Source organism: Bos mutus, chromosome 18, assembly GCF_027580195.1.
Source record: "Bos mutus isolate GX-2022 chromosome 18, NWIPB_WYAK_1.1, whole genome shotgun sequence".
Taxonomy (NCBI): domain Eukaryota; kingdom Metazoa; phylum Chordata; class Mammalia; order Artiodactyla; family Bovidae; genus Bos; species Bos mutus.
Genome location: NC_091634.1, coordinates 17,031,158 through 17,053,120, shown reverse-complemented (window position 1 = coordinate 17,053,120; position 21,963 = coordinate 17,031,158). Strand labels below are relative to the sequence as shown.

The 21,963-nt window shown below is 43.2% G+C and overlaps 1 protein-coding gene across 3 annotated transcripts; it reads right to left on the bottom strand.

Annotated features, from left to right (window-relative positions):
• Nucleotides 1–2,037: 2,037 nt before the first annotated feature.
• Nucleotides 2,038–20,030, bottom strand: ZNF792 (zinc finger protein 792). Of its 3 annotated transcripts, none has more exons than XM_070387872.1 (4): nt 19,892–20,030; nt 19,304–19,533; nt 9,185–9,307; nt 2,038–5,056 (listed from the first exon to the last, which is right to left on the bottom strand). In XM_070387872.1, exons 1-4 carry the CDS (start codon nt 19,909–19,911, stop codon nt 3,600–3,602), a joined length of 1,830 nt encoding a protein of 609 aa, XP_070243973.1. In that variant the 5' UTR covers nt 19,912–20,030; the 3' UTR covers nt 2,038–3,599. The 3 variants fall into 3 exon arrangements, with proteins under 3 accessions (XP_070243973.1, XP_014333793.2, XP_070243974.1); XM_014478307.2 differs by lacking the exon at nt 19,892–20,030 and adding an exon at nt 10,033–10,159 and having other exon boundaries at nt 19,304–19,693; XM_070387873.1 differs by lacking the exons at nt 9,185–9,307; nt 19,892–20,030 and adding an exon at nt 10,033–10,159 and having other exon boundaries at nt 19,304–19,693.
• Nucleotides 20,031–21,963: the final 1,933 nt, after the last annotated feature.

Here is a 21,963-nt window from a genome sequence, read left to right as displayed (position 1 = left end):
GCCAATGCAGGGAACACAGATTCCTGTTCCTGGTCCAGGAAGATCACACATGCCTCAGAGCAACTAACCCCCTGCACCACAACTACTGAGCCTGCACTCTAGAACCCACAAGCTGCACTACTGAAGCCCATGCACCCTAGAGCCCAGGCTCCACAAGTGAAACCACTGCAATGAGAATCCCACGCAACAAAACCAGAGCACCCACTCGCCACAACTAGAGAAAACCCAGGTGTATCCAATGAAAACCCAGCACTGCCAATTAGAAAAAGAAAGTTTTTTAAAGAAAAAGAATATCAATATTGGAGGACTCAACATATTCCAATTTCAAAACTTACTGTAATACAAAACCACATTAAAGAAAATACTGAGTTATTGGTGTAAAGATAAAAGTACAGATTAATGGAATAGAATAGAGTCCAGAAATAAGCCCTCCAATATATGGTCAAATAATTTTTGACAAGATCAACCAATGGGAAAACTTGAATATCCACCTGCAAAACAATGAAGCTGGACCCTTACCTAACACCTTACACAAAAATTAACTCAAAGTTGATCAAAGACCCGAATGTAAGTAAGACCCAAAACTATAAAACTCTTAGAAGGAAACATGGGGCCAAAGTTTCATAACATTGAATTTGGCAATGATTTCCTGGATATGACACCAAAGGCATAGGCAACAACAAAAGGACAAACTGAATTTCATGAGAATTAAAAACTTTTGTGCATTAAAGGACACTATCAACTGAGTAATAAGGTAACCCACAGAATGGGAGAAATTATATGCAAATCACATACCTAATAAATTAATAGCCAGCATATATAGAGCCCTCCTAAAATTCAATACAACAAAACACAAACAATCCTATTCAAAAAGTGGAAAGGACTTGAAATGACATTTTTCTAAAGAAGATATACAAATGACCAAGAAACACATGACTCATTAACAGAAATACAAATCAAAATGACAATGAAATACCACCTCATTCTCATCAGGATAGACATTATTTAAAAAGAAAAAACAAGTGTCAGTAGAGATGTGCAAAAATTAGAACCCTTGTTGAAAATGTAAAATGGTATAGACACTGTGGGAAACATTATGGAGATTCCTCAAAAAATTAAAAATGTAATTACTATATGATCCAGTAATTCCACTTTCAGGTATATACCCAAAATAGAAAGCAGGTTTCAAAGCAGGTGTTATGAACACCCATGTTCATAACAGCATTAGTTGCAATAACTAAAAGGTGGAAACAAGTATCTATTAAAGGATGAATGAATAAACAAAATATGACATATACATACAATGGTATATTATTCAGTTTAAAAGGAAAGTAATTCTGACACATGCTATAACATGGATGAACCTTGAGGACATTATGCTAAGTGAAATAATCCAGTCACAAAAAGACAAATAATATATAGCTCCATTTATATGAGGTAACCAGAGTAGTCAAATTCCATTACATAAAGTTAGATATTGGTTTTTAGGGGCTTGGGGAATGGGTGGGGGGATAAGAAGTTATTGTTTAATGAATATAGTTTCAGTTTTACAAAATGAAAAGAATTCTGGAGATGAATAGTAGTGATAGTTGCACAATGTGACTATACTTGATACCATTAAACTGTATACCTAACAATGTTTAAGATTTTATCAGATATTTTTAATTAAAAAACCAAAAGTTAAGGTATTCATTCATCAGAGAAGTGTGTGTGTGTGTGTGTGTGTGTGTGTGTGAATACTCAGTCATGTACAATTCTTTGCAACCCCATGGATGGCAGGCTGCCAAGCTCCACTATCCATGTAATTTTCCAGGCAAGAATACTGGAGTGGGTTGCTTTTTCCTACTCTAGGGGATCTTCCTGACCCTGGGATCAAACCCACATCTCTTGCATTGCAGGTGAATTCTTTACCAATTCTACCACCTGGGAAGTTCCCAGGAGAGGATTACTCAGCAGTAAAAGGAATGAACTCTTCATATTCACAGAATGGATGATTCTCAAGATGATTATGCTGTATGAAAGAAAACAGACCAAAAACAAGAGTATAAATACTTTATGTTTCCAATTGTACAAAATTCTAGGAAAGGCAACCAAATTCACAGTGAATAAAAGGTAAATCAGTGGTTTCCTTGGGATGTAGCTAACAGTTCTCTGGGGAAGGCAAGGATGGATTGTCAAGGGGCACGAGGTAGCCATGTGGGTGACGGATGGGTTCATTATTATGGCTGTGGTGTTCGTTTCCTGAGTGTACACATATATTAAAACTTATCAAAGTGTACACATTAAATATGTACAGCCAATTATTGCATAGAAATTATATCTCAACAAAGCATTAAAAGAAATTGTTGCAAGTAAAAATCTGCTCTCCCACTCATTTTAGAAAATTTAAGATTTGGCACCCCCATATTCCCTCTCTCCTCATGTGTTGGCACCAAAAATAGTTGGCTGTGTTGCAAATGCCTCCTCCCTGGGTTACAAGATATACCTTCTCTTAGTCCCTATTTCTCTGCCAACACAACACTGGTTTTGACATGAATAATGCAGACAGCCTGCAATAATCCACAAAACCTTTAGCTGATTTCCTCTGCCAGTGGCCTTAGTCATAGGACAGAGGTCTGGAGGTCCTGAGAATTTCTTCAAGTCCTGAATCCTGCATAGTTACATTTAAGGGAACATTTGTGGATGCAATTTTATAAGATACATTCCCTCTAATCTGCCAATTGGACCCAGTAAGTCTTACAGTAGGTGACTTATACTGGATTTTAGACATCAAAGGCATATGACTCCTTGGCAGAGGCCAGATAAACAATGTCTACTAGACAGTGCTAAGGAATAGAAGCCATCCTCAGGAAAAAAAAAGGGGGGCCTAAATCAGGCTGCTTCCAGATACACTGGCAGTTGCACAACCTTCCCTTCCTCAAGGTAATCTCTGATCTACAAAAAGTCATGCCCTTCAGGTCACAACATTAGGCCGATCAAGCCCTATAATCTTCCCTAGGAGACCTCAGGTAGCAACACAAATGAGGCCAACTCTGGACTGAGAACTGTTCTCTGCCATCCCACTCTTCACTGAGGCAATAAATTTGGAGACTTGTTTGGTTTGCAAGACCTTCATCCTGTTCTCAACCCACTCCACACAGTTGTCAGAATACAGGAGATTAAAGGTGATTTTATCAATAAGGCCCTTATCACCCAAACCAGAGCAATGTAGAGTCAAGGATGGATAATGTGGAAGCTGGATGAATCCATCATGAGCATCATACAAGATCAACAATGTCCTTGGAAAAGGGAAACCTCTGCAAGCTGCCAGTAGGACCCAGATCAGGTCTTCATGGCAAAGATGGGTCATGATCACAGCTAAAGCAGTCAGTGGAAGGGAAGACATCTTCCTATGGCCTCAGGCTACTCACAATTCCCTCTCAAAAGAGGAAACAGAGGCCTGTCTTCTCTGAGAACAGGAAGTGGCTGGCACACACTCTGGAGACCTGCCAGTGGGTAGAGCTGAGATGACTTCTTCCACAGATACTAGCAGTGACAAAAACTCTGACAAAATTTGGGATCAGAAAATGTACGCTTTCTCCAGAAAGCTTCCAATTTATTTAGCATCCATTGGGAATCTCTCCAGCATAGATATTTGGATGAACAAGGTTTAACTTCTGGCTGACAGCTCCTTCATAAAGACCACTCTCAGAGTTCATCTCTAGGAGGTGCTGTTGTGCTGAAGAAGGAGGGAGAACATCCTTTGTACTCTTTTCTCTAGCGTGAATTTTCTGATGCTGGATGAGAGTAGACCTTTGGCTGAAGGCTTTTCCACATTCATTGCATTTATATGTCTTATCTGGTTTGTGAACTTTCCGATGCTGCCTCAGATTAGAACTTCGTCTGAAGGTTTTCCCACATTCACTGCACTCATAAGGTCTTTCACCAGTGTGGACTCGCTGATGATTCATGAGGTCAGAGCTCCGGCGGAAGGCTTTCCCACATACGCTGCATCTGTACGGTCGTTCACCTGTATGAACTATCTGATGTTGAACAAGTCCATCAAAGCGGCTAAAGAATTTCCCACATTCATTGCACTTGTAAGGTTTTTCTCCAGTATGAACTCTCCAGTGTTTAATTAGGCTGGAGTTGCAGTTGAAGGATTTTCCACACTCACTGCACTCATGAGCACTTTTACCAGTATGAATCCTCTTATGATGAATAAGGTTCGAGCGTTGCCTGAAGAACTTCCCACACTCACTGCATTCATAAGGCTTTTCTCCAGTGTGAACCCTCTTATGTTGAATAAGATTAGAACTTCGACTAAAGAATTTGCCACACTCGCTGCACACGTGAGGGCTTTCACCAGTGTGAACTCTCTGATGTTTGATGAGACTGGAGTGCTGGCTGAAGAATTTCCCACATTCGCCACACTCATAAGGCTTTCCTCGATTATGATCTCTCTGGTGTTGAAAGAGGCCAGAAGCACAGCTGAAAAATATCCCACATTTGTTGCACTCATAAGACCTTTCTCCAGTGTGGGTTCTCTGCTGAACAAGCGAAAGTTTGTCACTGAGAGCATTCTCAAATTCACTGTGCTTCTTATGGAGTTGCACAGTGGGAAAATCCACCACACTTTCAGAGCTCTGCGCTGGCTCCCCCACACTGGTAGTGACCTGATGCTGGAGTAAACCACATCTGGCCACAGAGGCCTTCCCATCCTCCCTGAATGTGAAAGATTTCTTTGATGTGTCATATCTGAAGCTTTTCACAAGCAAGGCCCTGCCTTCATTCCTTCCAATAGACTTGTCCACATTCTGCTGCATCTGTGGCTGGTGAAAGTGGGCGTTGAACTTCAATTCTTTCCTATGTGCCTCATGCACATGTGGTTTCTGCTTGGAATGTGTTGCCCGATGTTTAGCCAGATATAGAATGTCTTTCAAGTGGAGGCCACACAGGTTACAGGGGTAGCCCTTCTGGGTGGATGAAACTGCCTTGGAGTTCATGTTCTGTGACACTTCTACAGAAACACTGAGCTCAGCAGGTGATTCCTCACTCTCTGTTCCACAGTAAAAATCTGAAAGTAGAGAAATGCTGGTGATATTCATGTTAATTTTCATGGAAGGAAACAATCCAATCACAAATGCAAGTCTGACCCAGGAATGAGTCCATGGGACTGTTGGCAAGATGAGAGGCCTAAGGTCAAAATAAGGAATGGTCTTCCCAGCAGTCCTGGGCCGGTAAGCTCATGAAATAAGGGAGGCCATACCAGAAGCCCGAGGTCAGGGACGGCTGCCGAGAACAGCAATCCCACATCCATGCAGCAGTGGCTGCGCGGGTGCAAGAGTGCCTAGAGGAGCTACTCCACGTTCAAGGTCAGGAGGGGTGGCAGTGAGGAGATACCCCTCATCCAAGGTAAGGAGCAGCGGCTGCGCATTGCTGGAGCAGCCGTGAAGAGATACCCCACATCCAAGGTAAAAGAAACCCAAGTAAGACTGTAGGTGTTGCAAGAGGGCATCAGAGGGCAGACACACTGAAACCATAATCACAGAAAACTAGTCAATCTAATCACACTAGGACAACAGCCTTGTCTAATGCAATGAAACTAAGCCACGCCCTGTGGGGCCAGCCAAGACGGGTGGGGCATGGTGGAGAGGTCTGACACAATGTGGTCCACTGGAGAAGGGAATGGCAAAGCACTTCAGTATTCTTGCCTTGAGAACCCCATGAACAGTATGAAAAGGCAAAATGATAGGATACTGAAAGAGGAACTCCCCAGGTCGTAGGTGCCCAATATGATACTGGAGATCAGTGGAGAAATAACTCCAGAAAGAATAAAGGGATGGAGCCAAAGCAAAAACAATACCCAGCTGTGGATGGGACTGGTGATAGAAGCAAGGTCTGATGCTGTAAAGAGCAATATTGCATAGGAACCTGGAATGTCAGGTCCATGAATCAAGGCAAATTGGAAAGGGTCAAACAGGAGATGGCAAGAGTGAATGTCGACATTCTAGGCATCAGCAAATTAAAATGGAGTGGAATGGGTGAATTTAACTCAGATGACCATTATATCTACTACTGTGGGCAGGAATCCCTCAGGAGAAATGGAGTTGCCATCATAGTCAACAAAAGAGTCCGAAATGCAGTACTTGGATGCAATTTCAAAAATGACAGAATGATCTCTGTTCGTTTCCAAGGCAAACCTTTCAATATCACAGTAATCCAAGTCTATGTCCCAACCAGGAATGCTGAAGAAGCTGAAGTGGAACGGTTCTATGAAGATCTACAAGACCTTTTAGAACTAACACCCAAAAAAGGTGTCCTTTTCATTATAGGGGACTGGAATGCAAAAGTAGGAAGTCAAGAAACACCTGGAGTAACAGGCAGATTTGGCCTTGGAATACGGAATGAAGCAGGGCAAAGGCTAATAGAGTTTTGCCAAGAGAACGCACTGGTCATAGCAAACACCCTCTTCCAACAACACAAGAAGAGACTCTACACATGGACATCACCAGATGGTCAACACCAAAATCAGATTGATTATATTCTTTGCAGCCAAAGATGGAGAAGTCAACAAAAACAAGACCAGGAGCTGAATGTGGCTCAGATCATGAGCTCCTTATTGCCAAATTCAGACTGAAGTTGAAGAAAGTAGGGAAAACCACTAGACCATTCAGGTATGACCTAAATGAAATCCCTTATGATTATACAGTGGAAGTGAGAAATAGATTTAAGGGACTAGATCTGATAGATAGAGTGCCTGAAGAACTATGGATGGAGGTTCGTGACATTGTACAGGAGACAGGGATCAAGACCATCTCCATGGAAAAGAAATGCAAAAAAGCAAAATGGCTGTCTGGGGAGGCCTAACAAATAGCTGTGAAAAGAAGAGAAGTGAAAAGCAAAGGAAAAAAGGAAAGATATCAGCATCTGAATGCAGAGTTCCAAAGAATAGCAAGAAGAGATAAGAAAGCCTTTCTCAGCTATCAATGCAAAGAGATAGAGGAAAACAACAGAATGGGAAAGACTAGAGATCTCTTCAAGAATATTAGAGATACCAAGGGAACATTTCATGCAAAGATTGGCTCGATAAAGGACAGAAATAGTAGGAACCTAACAGAAGCAGAAGATATTAAGAAGAGGTGGCAAGAATACACAGAAGAACTGTACAAAAAAGATCTTCATGACCCAGATGATCACGATGGTGTGATCACTCACCTAGAGCCAGACATCCTGGAATGTGAAGTCAAGTGGGCCTTAGAAAGCATCACTACGAACAAAGCTAGTGGAGGTGACGGAAGTCCAGTTGAGCTATTTCAAACCCTGAAAGATGATGCTGTGAAAGTGCTACACTCAGTATGCCAACAAATTTGGAAAACTCAGCAGTGCCCACAAGACTGGAAAAGGTCAGTTTTCATTCCAATCCCAAAGAAAGGCAATGCCAAAGAATGCTCAAACTACTGCGCAATTGCACTCATCTCACACGCTAGTAAAGTAATGCTCAAAATTCTCCAAGCCAGGCTTCAGCAATACATGAACCGTGAACTTCCAGATATTCAAGCTGGTTTTAGAAAAGGCAGAGGAATCAGAGACCAAATTGCCAACATCTGCTGGATCATCGAAAAAGCAAGAGCGTTCCAGAAGATTATCTATTTCTGCTTTATTGACTATGCCAAAGCCTTTGACTGTGTGTATCACAATAAACTGTGGAAAATTCTGAAAGACATGGGAATACCAGACCACCTGACCTGCCTCTTGAGAAACCTATAAGCAGGTCAAGAAGCAACAGTTAGAACTGGACATGGAACAACAGACTGGTTCCAAATGGGAAAAGGAGTACGTCAAGGCTGTATTTATCACCCTGCTTATTTAACTTATATGCAGAGTACATCATGAGAAATGCTGGACTGGAAGAAGCACAAGCTGGAATCAAGACTGCCGGGAGAAATATCAATAACCTCAGATATGCAGATGACACCACCCTTATGGCAGAAAGTGAAGAGGAACTAAAAAGCCTCTTGATGAAAGTGAAAGTGGAGAGTGAAAAAGTTGGCTTAAAGCTCAACATTCAGAAAATGAAGATCATGGCATCTAGTCCCATCACTTCATGGGAAATAGGTGGGGAAACAGTGGAAACAGTGTCAGACTTTATTTTGGGGGGCTCCAAAATCACTGCAGATGGTGACTGCAGCCATGAAATTAAAAGACGCTTACTGCTTGGAATGAAAGTTATGACCAACCTAGATAGCATATTCAAAAGCAGAAACATTACTTTGCCAACAAAGGTCCGTCTAGTCAAGGCTATGGTTTTTCCAGTGGTCGTGTACGGATGTGAGAGTTGGACTGTGAAGAAAGCTGAGCGCCAAAGAATTGATGCTTTTGAACTGTGGTGTTGGAGAAGACTCTTGAGAGTCCCTTGGACTGCAAGAAGATCCAACCAGTCCATTCTAAAGGAGATCAGCCCTAGGTGTTCTTTGGAAGGAATGATGCTAAAACTGAAACTCCAGTACTTTGGCCACCTCATGCGAAGAGTTGACTCATTGGAAAAGACTCTGATGCTGGTAGGGATTGGGAGCAGGAGGAAAAGGGGACGACAGAGGATGAGATGGCTGGATGGCATCACCAACTCGATGGACCTGAGTTTGAGTGAACTCCGGGAGTTGGTGATGGACAGGGAGGCCTGGCGTGCTGCAATTCATGGGGTCACAAAGCGTCAGACACAACTGAGCGACTGAACTGAACTGAACTGATACCAGGAGCCAGGACACAAAGATGGGCACAGTGTCAGATGGAAAGGCAGGTCTTCAGCTCTGTTCTCAACAAAGGCTTTTCTTGGGGGCTCCAGCTGCTGATAACCTGTGTGGGCTGTGCAGAAGGGTATGTCCAGATCTGGGAAAACCTGATTACAACTGGTTGACTGGTGTTCAAGGACTATCATAGGAAATGTGCTCATCTCATGACACATGAAGTGCAAGCCCATGCTTAAGAGTGCTGCAGAGGGAGTTGTGGAAACAGTGAGGGGCACAGACAGAGGCCCCAATCAGAGAAGAAATGACCAGTGGTCAACATACCAAAAATAGGAAAGGCAAGGTAGAAAAGATATAAGCCCATTGGCTTGGCACCAAAAGAATGATGAACACAAGAAAAGTGTCAGGTATGATTTGAAGACAGTAGTGATGTCACATGCTCCCCCACCCACACTTACCTGAGCCAAGCCCTCTATACACCCCTCTTGCCATGGCTGAAGTCATGTCCACTTGGTCAGGCACCCAGGGCTCTGCCCCCATCTCCAGCTGGGCAACTATGTGAGACCTGAAAGATGCAAGTCCTAGGGGGAAGATGGGGCAGATAAGGGACCAGCACTTTGCCCAGGTGAATTATCCCACAATAGAACACAGGAAAGGAAACATAATTACAAAAGGAACACACAAGGGAGATTTGGCAGGAACATCCCAGTGGTCATGGCAAACAGTGACCACATAAGTGCCTAGAGTTCCTGGCGGTCAGGCCTTAGGCAATGTTAGCTAAAACAAAGGAGCCAAACAGAACTGTCAGAGATCTGAACAATCATCCAGGAGATCCGTGGCTGAGTCAGACAGGATCTGCTGGGCTGACTGCAAGACTCCTCCTTCTAGGACCCTTCCCCAGCAGGCTTTGAGACAGTAGGTGTTGAGGCTGCTTGGGGAGAGCATGGGACCCTGCACACAGTTCAGCTCTGGATCCACAGCACATATACCTGAAGAGGTGGGAGGACTTCCCTGGTGGTCCAGTGGTTAAGAATCTACTTCCCAATGCAGGGGACTTGGGTTCAATTCTTGGTCGGGGAACTAAGAACCCACATGCTGCACACCACAACTAGAGAAACCCACTCACTGCAAATAGAGAAGCCTGCACATTTCAACGAAGACCCATCATAGCCCAAAAAACAAAGGCAGTGGGGAGGGGAGGAAGCAATGCCCACAGCGCAGCTGTGGGAAGGAAAGAACCACGTCTTGGGAAAAGGGAATGGGCGGAGATGAGCTCAGGACACCTGGGTGGGTGTAAAAGCCTTACCAAGGGAGGCGATCAGTGCAAAGTTCTCCAGCATCACATCACAGTACAGGAGTCTCTGAGCCTCATCAAGGAGTCCCCACTCCTCCGGGGAGAAGTAAATGGTCACGTCCTCAAAGGTCACACAGCCCTGCCATGATGATGGGGACAGTTCATTCCATGATCAGCTTCTTTCCTCAGGACTCCCTCTCTGTTCACTGTTCACCCTCCTCCCCAGATCCCCAACACAGAGGAGATCTCAGACCCTGGTTCCACACGTTCTATGACTGCTGTGTCAGTCCACAGCAATACCCACAGGCAAGTAGGCAGAGAGATACCAGTTGAGCTCTGGGTCTGAAATGCAGGGCCCCTAATAATTACCCTAAGGCATATGATAATAGACAAAGATACTCCAAAACTCCTAGGAGAAAGCATATTTTCTTTTTCTGTCTCTTCAAGTTATAAACCTTATCATGTTTTTTGAATGTAAACACAGCCCACTGAGCCTGAGCCTAGATTAGCTCAATTAGTAAAACTTGAAATTGAAAAGAGAGAGAGAGAGAGAGACTTTTTAAAACCCCAACTGCTAAAAAGCCTCTCTTGCTGAAACTCTAAGTCACAGCCTCCTTAAAATTGTTTGCCAAAGGCAAATACTTATCTTATTTGTCTTCTCCTCAAAGGACACAATCCGAGCAAATAATCTAATTTATTCCAACTGTTACTTATAAACTAGCAAATTTTATATGCTTCCCCGGTGGTGCAGTGGTAAAGAATTCACCTGCCAATGCAGGAGACTCAAGAGTCTCTTGGGTTTGATCCCTGGATCGAGAAGATCCCCTGGAGTAAGAAATGGTAACCCTTTTCAGTATTCTTGCCTGGAAAATTCCATGGACAGAGGAACCTGGCAGGCCCCAGTCCATGGAGTTGCTAAGAGTCAGACATGACTAATAGACTGAGCACACATGCGTAAGTTTTATGTTGTACTTGATTCATGATTAAAGTTTTAAAATGAGAACTATGAGTTCTTTGGTTGTGTCTGTCTGTAAGTCCATATGTGTATGCTACCTCTGATGGCACTGCCAAAATTAATTTCTAAAAGGCCTTTATTTAATTGGCTTTTAAAAATAAGCACTTATATAAAAATTCTCAAATATGTAATAAAAAAAACAAATATCTTTCAAGTTCATATATTTAGGATAATCTTTAGTAAATAAGAGCTACTTTTAAACTTGTTGGTTAAATTAATACAGGAATATCTCAAATTTAACATTAAATATAATGTAAACAACTTGTTCTACCTGGGTTTATTAGCCAAATGGGCTCATTGCCTCTGTTGCAAAGTTTGTCACCAAACAAACAAACTTAGAATAATGATTATTTTAAAGTCTTATGAAATTTTTATGAGTAATCTAAGTATGATTGTTAAAAACAAATAAATTAGGGAATTCCCTGGCGACCCAGTCATTAGGATTTGTTGCCATGGCCCAGGCCAATCCTTGATCAGGGAACTAAGATCCTGTAAACCATGCAACTTGACAGGAAAAATAAATAAAAATAAATATATAAAATAGATGTAAATGTGATCAGTTTTTAGGTAGATTTTTAAACAATAATTGTGTTACAGTATGTCCACTTAAATAACTCCATAAATCCATTTGGTAAGTTATACCCTATGTTTTGCTATGTTAAATTAAATGATGGGAATTTGTTGGATGCCTAGATCATTTCCAAGTAAGATAAAGTACTGAAACATTAATTGCTAAAGTCTAAGTTTATATGTACTTTTGGCCTCTCATTACAGAGAGATTAAGTATGTTTGGCTCTGGTGAATATATCTTGCGCTTTATTGAAAGACTGTACTATGAAATAGCATATGTTTCTAGAAATTATACAATGTACTTATAAATTTGCCAAGCCACAAAATGTTAATAAAGTTTACAGCTGTTTACTTCTTTATTTTCACTAAAACTAAGATTTCAAAGGATTGAGGATTCCAATTAAATATGTGGTTAAAGCTGCCAGATACAATAATAGAAATAGAATGTGTTTGGGGAAGAGAAAAAATAAGGTGTGGAGGTGTTTTTGTTAAGGAAAATGAAAGTAATTTTGTCCTAAAGCTAGTTTCTTCTAAATGGGAAAGAAAACAAGGGATAAACTAAAATGAAATTCTGTAGGATTGTGCACAAAGGAGTCTTTAGAAAGGAATTTTATATGTGGTCATGACTGAATAAGATTGGAATGGATTTAGTTAAACAAATAAGTTTTAATATCAAAGTAAAACAGTAAAAATTGGAATTTGGTTTTCTATTAAAAGAACAAAGTTTTGTTTTCCTGTTGGTCTGCTCTTGATAATCAGAGATTATGAAAGGCTTTTCTTTACCTTTAAATAATATACTTAGGAAAACACCAAAGATCTTCTGTCTTGTCAAAATAATTACTTATGTTCTGTTGTCTTTATCAGTTCTTTGATTCATTGAGTAAATCTATTGCTATTAAAAGAGCTAAATTTTGCTCAGAACTACATAACCATTTATATTTGCTGAAGGTTTTAATTGTTAAGTTTCGTTGAATGGATAACGAAGCATTGCTGTGAAGATCTATTTGACAAAGTCCAATTTTTAAAAATACTTTTGACAAACTTCCCTCAAATCAAATTGTAAATGAAATCTTTTTGATTTAGGACTTTGAGAGATGAGATAGTTTTTAGATATATATCTAAAATACCTCAAAGATTTATTCTTTCTCCTTATAAAAAGATATTAATCAGCTATATTTGATACGTTAAATTATGTGGAAACTGTTATCATCTTCTTTATGTTGTGTCTATATAGGTATGTGTTCTAAGTGTTCCAGAAATTAGGTGAAATTCCTGAAGTCATATATGTCCTGGCATAAAATGTTATCTGTCATCAAGATGGAGGCTCAGACTAAAGGAATTGAACCCAAGTATCAGAGAAATGCCCTAACTGACCTTCAAGCGAAGGCAGTAGCAACAGAATTTATAAAGACTGTGGCACATGTGAACAAAATCCATTCTGCTTCTGCAAAAATCCTGACCCCTTCTTGCCAGACTTTTGCCATCCTGATATCCTTGTACCAAGGCAACAGTATGCTACTGAATAAGAGAAATTAAAATAGGTAAACAATAGTTGCAAACTAAACAAACAGTCAGAGCTGTGGGAAAACCAAGATGGCTACTTAGTTCTCCCCAGCTCCCTGGCAAATCTCATTTTTTCCCCCTGCATTCCTTCACTCACCATCATGCATTTAAGGTGCATTTAAATAGACATTGGCAGGGAGAACTCTATAAAACTGAAAAAACACCCTATCAGTGATGTCTGACCTTTCAGGTCCATAACCCTGGGAAAAACTATTTTTGCCCCAGGTGCCTCAGACCTCTTCTCTCTGGACCCTTTGAGCACCTGCAGCTGGACATCATTCAACTGCCACTAAGTATGGTTTATCAGAATGTTCTTATTATTACATGTATGCTTTCCAGATGGGTTGAAGCCTTCCCTTGCTACAAGACTGATGACACCACAGGGGCAAAGAAACAATTTTTTATAATGTATTTTCTATTTGGGGTATAACTTACATAATCTCCAGTGATCAAGGCACCCACCTCACTGGGCAAATCATTCAAGCCTTAACAAAAATCTCACAAACTCCTTGGACTATCACTGTTACCCTCACGCTTCATCATCAGGCAAAGTCAACAGAACTAACGGAAGAACTGGACACGAAGAGGAACAAAAATTAATTACATGGAATTGAATGAACTAATGAATATGATTATGATTATAGTTTTTATGGCTTTTTGTTTAAAATACAATATTACTTTTTTTTAACCTTTTGTTTTCCAAATGCAAGGAATTATTTTAAAAAGATTTACAGCAGTTTGGTGAATCGTACTTCTTGGTAGCTCAGCTGGTAAAGAATCCACCTGCAGTGCAGGAGATCCTGGTTCTATTCCTGGGTCAGAAAGTTCCCCTGGAAAAGGGATAGGCTACCCACTCCAGTATTCTTGGGCTTCCCTAGTGGCTCAGATGGTAAAGAATCCTGCAATGCGGGAGACCTGGGTTCCTCCCTGGGTTGGGAAGATCCCCTGGAGAAGGAAATGGCAACCCACTCCAGTATTTTTGCCAGGAGAATATCCATAGAAAGAGGAGCCTGGCTGGCTACAGTCCACAGGGTCGCAAAGAGTCAGACACGACTAAGTGACTAAACATGGCACAGCATACCTTTGTAAGCAAAAATGAAACATTTTTTTCTCCCCACCTGATTGCTCCAGAATTCAGAAACTCTCATGAGTATTCTTATTTTCTTAACAATATAATTACATTTGGAAAAGTTCAATAAGACTCTGTTCTCCTTAAAATAGAACACAATTAGAAATATTGGTTATCTTATCAAGGCCTTTGACTGGAAAGTCATATTTGAGAAATACACACAGACTCAGATACGATCAAACAATTTGAAAGAACTTGACTTTATTTCATTATTTTTCTTTTTAGCTGCACCATAGCTTGCAGGATCTTAGTTCCCTGACCAGGGATTAAACCCTGGTTCTAAATTGAACCCTTGTATGTATGATTTTAGTACTGTTAGTTTCATTGACGAGAAGGCAATGGCACCCCACTCCAGTATTCTTGCCTGGAAAATCCCATGGATGGAGGAGCCTGGCAGGCTGCAGTCCAGGGGGTCGCTAAGAGTCGGACATGACTGAGCGACTTCACTTTCACTTTTCACTTTCTTGCATTGGAGAAGGAAATGACAACCCACTCCAGTGTTCTTGCCTGGAGAATCCCAGGGACGGGGGAGCCTGGTGGGCTGCCGTCTATGGGGTCGCACAGAGTCGGACACGACTGAATCGACTTAGCAGCAGCAGCAGCAGTTTCACTGAGGTTTTGCTGTTTACTTGAAATCTGGACTAGATCCTGAAGTGTTCTAATTTCGTCCAATATCTGGCTACAACTCGTTAATGTTTCCAATTTTCTCCCACCCTTTTGACCTGGAATAATTGAGAACTAAAACTGCCCTTTTCCTGATGCCTTGAAAATTGAAGCTAGACAACTTGATAGAAATTTCAGAGAAATTGCCACAACAGCTCATATTTAAACAATCTTCATGCTTGCTGCTGTATGAGCCACTTAGAAAGCATTCTTGAACACCTGGTGACATCAGAGACATTTCAAACTGCAAAAGATGCTTCGACCCTGACATCTAGAAATCTTCTTGACTGCATCCTGATGTCAGAAACTGGTTTATAATTGGCTCCAAACACTAACCCTTTGTTTTCTTTTGTTTTTCTAGAAATGTCTCATTACCTGATCGCTTTTACCATAGGCCTAGCTTCTGGAGCCCATCTGCATTACTGCCTCCTGAAATGAGGTATAATTGTTTTCCTGAACTGACCTCTTCTCAGAACTAACAATCTGCTTCAATGAACTGGTACTCAGACGCTCAGTCGTGTCCAGCTCTTTGTGATCCCATGGGCTGTAGCCTGCCAGTCCCCTCTGTCAATGGAATTCTCAAGGCAAGAATACTGGTGTGGAGTGCCATTTTCTACTCCAGGGGCTCTTCCCCACCCAGCAACTGAACCCACCTCTCTTATGTCTCCTACATTAGCAGGTGGATTCTTTAACATTAGCACCACCTGGGAAGCCCTCAGTAAGCTGGAGAACTCCTCTTACCTGTTCTCTTTCCACAGAGGAAGTTCCAGAGAGGGAACTACTGGGGCCTAGAGTGCTGCTGCTAAGCTGCTAAGTCACTTTAGTCATGTCCGACTCTTTACGACCCCATGGACTGCAGCCCACCAGGCTCCTCCGTCCGTGGGATTTTCCAGGCAAGAGTACTGGAATGGGTTGCCATTGCCTTCTCTAGGGGTCTAGCGTAGGCCTCCCCAAAATGTGCCTCAATGGCCTATTGATTATTTTGAATTAAAATTACTGAAGAAACAGCCAACACAAGAGGAATACTGTGACCCACATTTCTGTCTCCCTGAAAACAGAAAATTAATTTCTACGTAAAAAGTGCACTCCCTGGAGGTCCAACGGTTAAGACTCTGCACTTCCACTGCAGGGGGCACAGGTTTGACCCCTGGTCAGGGAACTAAGATCCCACATGTCACACATGGCCAAAAAGTAAAATAAATAAATAAATACATAAAATAAACTGGGCCAAGATATTTAAAAAAAAAAAAAAAAACTATTTAAAAGTGCACCCCCTGTATCTGGAGGTAAAGCACATCTTTATTGCCAAAGGGAGGGAATTTGGACCAAGAAACCTATATAAGTAAACCTTGTTACTTCTTTAATTTACTACCTGAAGCCCAAACTTTGTTTAGATTCTTCATAATTGGGCACCCAAAATCTAAGTTCCTTTGTCCAGTTGATTACTCACAAAGGTATTGTTTGTCTAGTAAGTAAAAGATGCTGACTTTGGCCACTTTTTAGGTCCCATTTCTGACTTCACTTACATTAAAATGTATTTTTCTCCTGTTAATGTGCCTTATGCTAATTATTTTTATTAGTGCATCCACGAGAACTCAAACAAGAGGTAGAGAGAGAAATTTCCCCCTCCCTGACAGCATCCAGAGAATTCTAGGCAAATACAACTACGATCCCAACCTGCCCCAGACCTTCTATGACTCCCACTGCCAAGGGCAACATCCACCCTTGAGGTGAAGGCCTCCCGACCTGGCCATGATCCTAGCTTCAATCCAAGCTACCCGGGACTACAGCAGACCCCTCGCTTCTCTGTATGGCACATTCTATCCCTTCACCATCACTTATTCAAAGCCAACCTCTCTGGTCCTCCTGCCCCCACCCACCAGGGTCTAATAGCTCTCCCAGCTTGCCCCATCTGCCCCTTGGTTCTCCAGCCTGACTGAAAATCCCATGGTTCCCTCAAGGGTCCACAAAGGCCTGGTGAGAATGCAGATGGCCAAATGAGCACCAGCCGAGGCCTCACTGAGCGCTACTTCCATCATCATCAAGCCTCAGACCTCCTTTCGTACCTAGGCCCCCAGGAAAATTTGGCCAGCTGCCAGACACACTTTTCCCTACACACAGACCCCCTCTCCCCACCCAGCTACTACCACAAACACTAACTCTCCCTCAACTGTCTCTATGATGCCAAACAAGCCAGCCAACATACCGAAGCAAGATGCCCAGTTCTCAGGCTCCACTTTCCTCCCTCCTTCCCCCTAAGGTCACTGCCACCCTCCAAATCAGACACACAGTTACACCCTTGTCCACATACCAGATGCCACATTTTGGATGTTTTTGTTTTTGTTTTGTCACACAGGTTTTGCCAATGGCTCAGCAGTAAAGAATTAGCCTACAATGCTGGAGACACAGGAGATGTGGGTTCAGTCTCTAGGTTGGGAAGAGCCCCTGGAGGAGGAAATGGCAACCCACTCCAGTATTCTTGCCTGGAAAAAAATCCCCTGGACAGAGGAGTCTGGCGGGCTACGGTCCATGGGGGTCGCAAAAGAATCAGACATGACTGAGTGACTAAGCACTCAGTGCAGTTTGTGGGATCTTAGTTCCTGGACCAGGGATCAAACCCATGCCCCCTGCAGTGAAAGCCTGGAATCCTAACCACTGAACTTCCAGGGAAGTCCCTGGTGTTTCTCACTGTGACAATAAAGACCAACCAAACAAGAAAGCTAAAGGCTATTTATTCTGAGTTTGTTATAGAAAGGGAGTTAGCCACTTAAGTTTTGATTTTTTTTTTAATTCATGTGTGTTCCCTTTATTTTTAAATATTTTTGTTAAAAATAATTTTATTGATATATAGTTGCTTTACAATGTTTAGTTTCCACCATACAACAAAGTAAATCAGCTATATGTATACATATATCCCCTCTTATTTGGATTTCCTTTCCATTTAGGTCACTACAGAGCACTGAGTAGAGTTCCCAGTGCTATACAGTAGATTCTCATTAGTTATCAATTTTATATATAGGATCAATAGTGCATATGTGTCAATCCCCATCTCCCAACCACCTATGTTGGCAGAGACTCAAAGGCAGGCAGAGGAATGGGAAAGCTTTATAAGTGGGAAAAAAAAAAAGGAAGGCTTCAGGTAAGCCCTGTTGGCCTGCGAAAGCTGTAGGCAAACTAACTAGAAGCAGAGCATCCTAGGTGACCAGTTAGAGGTGCATATTTGGCTATTTCTGGTTGGTCTTAAGTTGGAACAAAAACGAGAGCAGTTGTCAGTTATTACGTCCTGGTTATTTGAGGCCAACTGTTATAGACATTATTAACTCCCTGGATTGTCACTAAAGATAGCAATCTGGGTTCCTGCAAGTCTAACTTACAGCAGAATGGCTTCCTGGGTTGTTTATTGTAGATAAGGGGGTTTGTTTCCTGGCCAGGTTGCCGCAGGCTGTGGGTCAGAGTTCTATTTTATGTATAGTCTGCCAATGGCCCTTTATATATTCAGTGTCTCTTAACCTAAACTAAGCCTCCCCCAAACACCATAACTGTGTGTCTAGCTGCTCAAGCTTCAACTCCACTCAGGGGTCCCTGGAACATCAGAACATGGCCCAAATGTAACTTCTGCTATTTCCAGTGAAAATTCCTCCTACAAACAAGTTCCCTTCTCAGTTGATGGTTCATCCATCCTTCCAGCTGCTAACACCAAATCCATCGAGTCGCTGCTTTTCTTTCTCAGTTTTCACCTCAGAAAATCTGGTCAGCCTCACTTAGAAGACCTACCTAGAATCCAATCGCTTCTTCTACCTGCAATCACCTGCCCTCCTCACCTGGCCAGCAGTATTGCAGCAGCTACTGGTTGCTCTCCCCACCTTCACCCTCAGCCCACAGTCAGTTTTCCACTTGGCATCCAGGTGACCCTGTTAGGATGTAAATCACATCACCTTCCTCCTCTGCTCTGTGGCTTCTGTGGCTCCCAACACTCTCAGAATAGACGCCAGGCTTCTCAGCCGGCCATTCCAGGCTGACTTCAGCCCACCTGCTCTCTGAACACTCCCAGCTCCATCCTGTACTTGCACACCGCTGGTTCCTATTGCCTAGGAAACCGTTTCCCACCTCATCCACTAGAGTTCAGAAATGGGACCCGCTCTCTATGACCCCTGCCCTGGATTCAGGACCCGAGGCTGCAAGTGACCACTCGCTCCCTCTCAAACCCTCAGGAGCCCATACTCAAAAGCAGAGAGATGAAAAAGACATCAAGTTGTAGAGCAATGCCCATCTTTGATCCCCCGGCTGCGAGTACGTGAGGATGAAGGGCTGAGCGGCTGCGGGCCTGAAGCCCCTCCACTCACCTGCGCTGTGTCCATCAGCGCCGCAGCCGCCGCCATCGCAGCCCCTGGACGCAGGAGCCCTCAGAGGCGGGTGACCGAGGCGGGTGTCGCGGGCTCTGCGTAGCGACACGGCGCCTGGCCCCGGGCGAGGTGGGACTTCAGTCTCCTCCAGGTCAAGTGCGCCCAGAGTCGGGTGCCGCGGAGAGCGCGGCGCGGCGGGACCCTGGCGGACACCGCGTTCCAGGGGGTCACTGATAGTTCAAAAGCGCAGAGAAGGGTCAAGGTCTCCCTGTCCTTCCCCCTCCCGTTCCCGAAAACCGCCTGGGAAGCGGTACCCGCCCAGCGCCACCCCCAGTCCCGCACCCACGGCTCGGGGCGCACCGACCCAGCCCGGGGAAACGACTAGCTGGGCAGAAACGCAGGAAGTTCCGGCCCCCACCTCCCCGACCGGAAGAAACGACACTCTCCCGGGCTGTCATTGGCCCAGCGCCAGCCGGTGACGCACCGGCATAGCCTCCCGGACAGTGTTTTCTGTCCTGCATCCGGCAGGGTGGGTCAGGGGCCGCAGGGAGGAGCGTGGAGGGAGGTGGGCTGGGGAGGAGAGCTGACCTTACGCTAGTGGTTGACATTGGCCGGGAGGCACCGCGAGCTTTTCTTCCTTAAGGGACGGTCTCCAGACCTCTGGGACTGCCTGGGGCCAAGTGCCGCCTGCCCTCAGAAGTCTGTAATTTGAGACCCACACTTGCCTGTGTGGGTGTAGGCTGGTCTCTTGATCCTGCAGGCTCCCCGGGACCTAGATTCACTTTAAATAATAAAGATAATATCTAATATACAGGTTCTTTGTGTACTAATGTTAAGGGAAGCACACTGATTGAAACCGCCCACCCTGGCCAGGCACCATAGTAACAATTTGCATGAGTTGTTTTAGGACAGGAGATCTTGATAAGGAATACGGAACTAATAAGCCACCGCCAACAGGAAGAGTTCGGGAAAGGTCTAAAGGAGACACCTCGTGTCCGTCCACTTCCCAGAATCCCTCTCACTAGCATCCATCTTGGCTGAGTCACCAGGAAAGACTCTGAATTAGAATGATTGGCCAAAGACCACCCGGAGACTAATCCCATCACCATAAAACCTGAGACTGGGAGCCACGTGGCAGAGCAGTTCTCCTGGGTTCCCTTACCCTGCTGCTCGCCACCTGGGTGCCCTTTTCCAATAAAGTCTCTTGCTTTGTCAGCACATGTGTCTCCTCAGACAATTCATTTCCAAGTATTAGACAAGAGCCCAGTTTCGGGCCCTGGAAGGGGTCCCCCTTCCTACAACACTAATATTTAAAGTTGCTTCAATTCAGTGCTTCCCAAAATGGTAACATCAGTATCACCTAGGAATTCATTAAAAATGCAAGTTCTCAGTCAGCAATCTATACCTTGATTTCTAGTCTTTCCCATTCTATTGTTTTCCTGTATTTCTTGGCATTGTTCACTAAAGAAGGCTTTCTTATCTCTCCTTGCCATTCTCTGAAACTCTGCATTCAGTTGGATGTATCTTTCCCTTTCTGCATTGCCTTTCCTTTCTCTTTCTTTTTTTTTTTTTTAATTTTATTCTTAAACTTTACAATATTGTATTGGTTTTGCCAAATTTCGAAATGAATCCGCCACAGGTATACCTGTGTTCCCCATCCTGAACCCTCCTCCCTCCTCCCTCCCCATACCCTCCCTCTGGGTCGTCCCAGTGCACCAGCCCCAAGCATCCAGTGTCGTGCGTCGAACCTGGACTGGCAACTCGTTTCATACATGATATTATACATGTTTCAATGCCATTCTCCCAAATCTCCCCACCCTCTCCCTCTCCCACAGAGTCCATGACTGATCTGTACATCAATGTCTCTTTTGCTGTCTCGTACACAGGGTTATTGTTACCATCTTTCTAAATTCCATATATATGCATTAGTATACTGTATTGGTGTTTTTCTTTCTGGCTTACTTCACTCTGTATAGTAGGCTCCAGTTTCATCCACCTCATTAGAACTGATTCAAATCTATTCTTTTTAATGGCTGAGTAATACTCCATTGTGTATATGTACCACTGCTTTCATATCCATTCATCTGCTGATGGACATCTAGGTTGCTTCCATGTCCTGGCTATTATAAACAGTGCTTCGATGAACATTAGGGTACACGTGTCTCTTTCCCTTCTGGTTTCCTCAGTGTGTATGCCCAGCAGTGGGATTGCTGGATCATAAGGCAGTTCTATTTCCAGTTTTTTAAGGAATCTCCACACTGTTCTCCATAGTGGCTGTACTAGTTTGCATTCCCACCAACAGTGCAAGAGGGTTCCCCCTTCTCCACACCCTCTCCAGCATTTATTGCTTGTAGACTTTTGGATCGCAGCCATTCTGACTGGCGTGAAATGGTACCTCATAGTGGTTTTGATTTGCATTTCTCTGATAATGAGTGATGTTGAGCATCTTTTCATGTGTTTGTTAGCCATCTGTATGTCTTCTTTGGAGAAATGTCTATTTAGTTCTTTGGCCCATTTTTTGATTGGGTCATTTATTTTTCTGGATTTGAGCTGTAGGAGTTGCTTGTATATTTTTGAGATTATTTGTCAGTTGCTTCATTTGCTATTATTTTCTCCCATTCTGAAGGCTGTCTTCCTTTCTCTTTCTTTTCTCAGCTATT

Coding starts and splice junctions, on each gene's coding strand:
- ZNF792 (XM_070387872.1), bottom strand. CDS start 19,911: ATGTCAACCACTAGCGTAAG. Junction 19,534..19,891: donor ATGTCAACCACTAGCGTAAG/GTCAGCTCTCCT, acceptor TTGAACTATCAG/TGACCCCCTGGAACGCGGTG. Junction 9,308..19,303: donor CGCTGATGGACACAGCGCAG/GTGAGTGGAGGG, acceptor TCTTCCCCCTAG/GACTTGCATCTTTCAGGTCT.